Here is a 5,542-nt window from a genome sequence, read left to right on the forward strand (position 1 = left end):
GGATCAGGGTCCGGATCAGGGTCCGGATCAGAGTCTGGATCAGAGTCTGGATCAGGGTCTGGATCAGGGTCTGGATCGGGTCTGGATCAGATCTGGATCAGAGTCTGGATCAGATCTGGATCGGGTCTGGATCAGGTCTGGATCGGGTCGTGATCAGAGTCCGGATCAGATCTGGATCAGAGTCTTGATCAGATCTGGATCGGGTCCGGATCAGGGTCTGGATCAGATCTGGATCAGAGTCTTGATCAGGTCTGGATCAGATCTGGATCAGAGTCTTGATCAGATCTGGATCAGATCTGGATCAGAGTCTTGATCAGATCTGGATCAGAGTCTGGATCAGGGTCTGGATCAGAGTCCGGATCAGATCTGGATCGGGTCTGGATCAGAGTCTGGATCAGATCTGGATCGGGTCTGGATCAGAGTCCGGATCAGATCTGGATCAGAGTCTGGATCAGGGTCTGGATCAGAGTCTGGATCAGATCTGGATCAGAGTCTGGATCAGAGTCTGGATCAGATCTGGATCAGAGTCTGGATCAGAGTCTGGATCAGAGTCTGGATCAGATCTGGATCAGAGTCTCATGGTGTTTCTGTTTCCAGCTGCTAAAGTGAAGAACATCCGACGAGGAGTGAAGGAGGTTCAGAAGTTCATCAACAAGGGGGAGAAGGGGTGAGTGGGCGGCCATGTTTTTCACTCTTTTCACTTCGTGATGTTTGAAAATCATCTGTCTCAGACTGATGACATCACAGAGCCCTGACCGTCTCTGATGCGTCTCTGCAGGATCGTGGTTTTGGCCGGGGACACGCTGCCCATCGACGTCTACTGTCACCTGCCGGTCATGTGTGAGGACAGGAACCTGCCGTACGCCTACATCCCATCTAAAGTGGTGAGTCCGCCGCCGCAGAGCTTTATTGTGGCGGGACGTGTTTGTTTTGTGTGAGTCTGACCGTCGTGTCCTCGGCTCTGTTCAGGATCTGGGTTCGTCTGCAGGATCCAAGAGGCCGACCTGCGTGATCCTGATCAAACCTCACGAGGACTATCAGGACGCCTACAACGAGTGTGCGGAGGAGGTGTCGACCCTCCCCAAACCGCTCTGACACTCTTCAGCCAATCAGGGAGGAGCTCTGAAGTCCCCGCCCACATGTTAAACCCTCCTGTTCCCCGTCAGAAGCTGCGTCTCCTCTCTACGTTTTCTGTTTCTACATCGGAGTCGCAGGCTAACACTTTCCCTCTGCTTCCAGTGTTTGTGCTAAGCTAGGCTAACCAGGAGGTGGAGGAGAGGACGAGAGGGGTTTAATAAATTTCAGTGTCTGCGGGGCGAGTTTCAACAAACAGGAAGTAATGTTAATAGAACAAGCAGGAAGTGACAGACTGATGACACTGAGGCTCTGGTCACACCTGCAGCAACAGGTGTCTCAGGTGATGTGGTCACAGCTGGTCACTAGAGACACGTGTTGCTGTCAGGTGAGAGCAGAAGAGTCTCACTTTATTTTCACTTTTCTGAACACTGACGTTTTTCCTTCTTTAAAAAACGGATTTTGTCTTTTTTCTTTTTCTTCTGTTGAAATGTTGAGTTGAGTTTGAATTTAACAGCGACTGTGTGTCCGCTCCGCTTCGTTAGAAATATCTGAGTCCAACTTTGTGACTTGTGTTTTTTAATTAAAAGAAACGTGAACTGAAATCATTAAATGTGTTTATTGGGTTTTGAATGAAAAGACGTCGTTTCACATCTCAGGGTTTTTACTGCGGCGCCTCCACATCACCCTCATGTACAGACGCAGGGCAATTATCTTTATACAAGGTCGTTTAATCTATGAAAGAATAATAAATCCACTGGATATTTCAGACTTTATTTTATCCAGCTGATTGTTTATTAATTAATAATAACATTAATTATTATTAGTGTGTTTTATTTGTAATTTACCCAGAACACCACAGTGTAGAAACTGTTCACAATATCAAAATAAAGTTGAAGTAGCGGAAGTGAAATGTTAGTCCTGATCATGCAGAGTCATGGATTATTATGATTATTGATCAATAAATTCTTATTTTGATCTATAAGAAAATATCAGAATTTATTTGTTAATAATATTTTGTATTGATAAGAATCTACAAAGGAAAGTTAATAATAAACGTAGTGAAGTAAAAGTAAAATGCACTTATTGTTTTATCTGATAGAGACGACACGTGTTCATGAACATCGGTTTAAATACACAATGTCTGTAAAATGTTTATTTATCTGTCGTCCCTGAAACAACAAACACAGATACAAATAAATCACAGCTGCAGATGATCAGATCTGGTTGGACTGAGACAGGTGAGACATGTAGGACACTGTCTTATTATCTGGCTCAGGTTGTGTATGTGTGCAGCTCCTCAGTCTCCACTGGAGGTCGCCCTCGTGCCGCCGTCAGCTCCGTGTTAACAGAAGAGCACAGAGATGAACTGATGCGTCCTCCTGTGAGCGGTGTGCTGCTGTGTGCAGTCTCAGCCACACGGGGGCAGTGCTGCGTCACTAACGCTCACTCTGGGACGCTGCAGGACAGAACATGTAAACACATCAACTTAAATTCAGCCTCTAAATTAGTTCTTTAGTAAAATCCAGACCAGATCATTACAGTCCTGCATTCAACATTTCTCTCCTTCTTTTACTTTTCTATTCATTTAAATCTGCTTTCTTTGACTCGTCCTGTTTCCTTCTTCTTTTTTAAAATGTGGTAAAAAGATAATTGATATTTTTAACAGGGGTTAATGTTATATAAAGACGTACAGTAAAAACACTGTGAAACTCTAATATTCAACATCTTACTGAAGTAAAGGAACAGAAACGTCACTGTGCAGCTGTTACATTGTTATATCAGTGTTATTACTGATGGGCATGGCTTCATCCATCAGACCTCAGTTTCTTCATGACACAACAACTACATGAACACAGGAAGTTTTCACATCCATGGAATGAAACCAGTGATGGATTTAATGAGGTGGATCAGAGACATTGATCAGGTTGTTTATATAGAAACAAACTCAGTCACATGATTCACTGCATCATGATTCTCTGTTGAACAACATGTTCAAAAGATTTTATGTAGAAATGTGTAAGTTCAATGTTTGAAGCCAATTATAAACATTTACAGATCAATAAATCAGTTATTACATCTGTGTGTGTGTGTGTGTGTGTGTGTGTGTGTGTGTGTGTGTGTGTGTGGTGTGTGTGTGTGTGTGTGTGTGTTGTGTCAACACTCCACGTGTTGCCGACTTCTCTCCTCCTCCCTCACAGCTGGACTCAAGGCCGGTCCTTGAGGGAATTTCAAGGGTCCTTACAAATGTTCCAGGAGGTTTTCCGGGGGGGGGGGTGAAGGGTTGTTGTATCCATGATGGATCTCCCTGGGCTTTTCGAGGGTCTCAGGGTTCTCTGAGGAGTCCGAGGAGACTGAGGAAGTACAGGGGGTCTTTTGGGATCCCAGAGCTTTCCGGTGGTTCTTAGAGAACATTCAAAGTTCCTTTGAACATCCTTGTCAGGGGGCCTCAGTGTCCTTAAAGGGGTCCTCTGTATCCTTGAGGTGGCCTGAGGGGCTTTCAGTGGTGTTTAAGGAGGTACCAGGAGTCCATGAGAGGATCTCTGGGCTTCTTAAAGAGAATTAAGGGTTTGTTAAGGGGGTTCTTCAGTTTAGTTCCTTCAGTTTCACAAGTGAAACACTGAGGTGTTCCTAGGACTCAGGTCTTAGTTGGAACCTCCGTGCCTTCGGGGGCCTTAGAAATTAATCTTTCAGGGTTTAAGGGTTCCAAAGCTTTTCTCAGTTCTCATTGTAGTTGGGGGGTTGGGGTTATCCAGGAGTCATGAGGTGGTTTCAGCAGTGAGGGTATTGTATTTTTAAGGAGAAATGGGTCTTCAGAGAGCCTTTGAGGTGGTTGAGGTGGCAGGAGTTTGAGGGAGTTTGAGCACTCCTTAAGCAGGTATGAGGCACCCATGAAGGATCCCAGAAGTCTCAATTTAGAGACCTTTCAAGTGGCATTAGGGTCCTTAAAGGAGTTCAAGTGTCCCTTCGGCTTTTCAGTAGTCCTTAAGGAGGTATTAGTAGTCCTTGAGGGGATCCCAGAGCTTCTTGAGAGTTTCCAGAGCTACTTGATGACAATTAAAAGCTTGTCAAGGTTGACTTTAAAGTCCTTAAAGTGGTTTTGGGGACGTTGGGCACCCCTTAAAAGCAAATCATTAATTTAGCCCAGAGGTTTTTCCACCAGTGTTGATATCATGATATTAAACCCACATATGATCTGTTGTGAAAGTCTTAAACTTGACAAATAAAAGTTAATTTCTGTTGGAGCAGGTGTAGTGAAGGTTGAGCAGGAATCCCTCAGCCCGGGGACATAAGAAGAGGAAGAAACAGGAGGTTTGTTAACAGGTTTCTGCTGATGGTAGATTATTCCTCCTCTGTCTGTCCTGTAAACCTGTTCAGACTCGTTGTCTTAATCTGTCTCCTCTGTGATATTCATAAACTCCTGTCAACACTGAGCCCGAGGCAACAGAAACTTTCCACTCCTGAGACACAGACAGACAGGGAGAGGGCGGAAAGTGCAGGAAAGTTTTCAGAAGAGAAAGGGGGGGGCACGTTGTACAAGGATTTTGGAGATTTTTTAGGGGTGCTTTGGGTGTTTTAGGGGCACAAAGTTTTCAGTGTTTTCAGTGATTCAGTCTATTTTAAATACAGTCAGCTGTCCTGACAGTTTCTTGGATAGCTCCAGCACTGAGGCAATCTGGAAACTGGAGGGAGACTCATGTAATTCCAGGGATAGTTGAGGTTCAGAAGTTCTTGCCAAGGTATCAGAGGTCATTCACAAGGTCCCAAGGGTCCTTGACAAGGTTATAAGGCACACTCAGGTGGTTGTAGTTGTCTTTCTACAAATTCTAGCACAAGTTAAAGAGATTCTGTTGGTGATGGCAGAGTTTCTGTGCATCCCTAAACAGGTTCTTGGTGGTACCAGGTGGCTCTAAAGTGGTAAGGGCTTGGGGTCATGAAGGGATATAACTGTTTTTTAATTGCATCGGTCCTCGAAGGTCATTAAGGATATTTCACTTCAGAGTTTCAGGGAATGCCAGTGGTCTTTGCAAGGGCCTGGGTTTGCATGTCATCTTTGAGTGAACTCAGTCACACTATGTTTCGAGTGAAGTCATATTAGATCATTTCAAGGCTACTTCTCCAAGACAAACAATTTAGGGATGCTAGCATTTGATTGGCTTAAAGGGTGGTGGCTATCTGAAGTGTCCTGAAAATATCACAGTGGCCCCTAACGTTTCCAGAAAAATGTTGACTGATGTTGTGTAACCATGTTAACTAGCATTAACTAGCAAGATAACCATGACTTCTGTCTCCTGTAGGTTAACAGTCAGTTTCAGGACTATCTGTATGGAGCTGAGTTTACAGTAGTGACGGACAGCAACCCCCTGACCTATGTTCTGACCACAGCCAAGCTGGATGCTGCTGGTCACCATTGGTTGGCTGCTCTTTCTACTTTCTCCTTTAAGCTGCTCTATCGGGCTGGAAAGCA

At 44.6% G+C, this 5,542-nt stretch overlaps 1 protein-coding gene across 1 annotated transcript; it reads left to right on the plus strand.

The window, feature by feature from the left end:
• Positions 1 to 7: 7 nt before the first annotated feature.
• On the plus strand, positions 8 to 1,679 carry nhp2 (NHP2 ribonucleoprotein homolog (yeast); the record flags this gene model as incomplete). Its single annotated transcript, XM_023402002.1, has 4 exons — positions 8 to 158; positions 250 to 667; positions 779 to 884; positions 970 to 1,679. Coding segments are annotated over 4 exons (801 nt in total), but the record flags the coding sequence as incomplete, so codon positions are not given.
• Between the last annotated feature and the right edge of the window lie 3,863 nt (positions 1,680 to 5,542).

Source organism: Seriola lalandi, unplaced genomic scaffold, assembly GCF_002814215.2.
Source record: "Seriola lalandi dorsalis isolate HSWRI2012SDOR001 ecotype SW California unplaced genomic scaffold, Sedor1 jcf7180002053856, whole genome shotgun sequence".
Taxonomy (NCBI): Eukaryota; Metazoa; Chordata; class Actinopteri; order Carangiformes; family Carangidae; genus Seriola; species Seriola lalandi.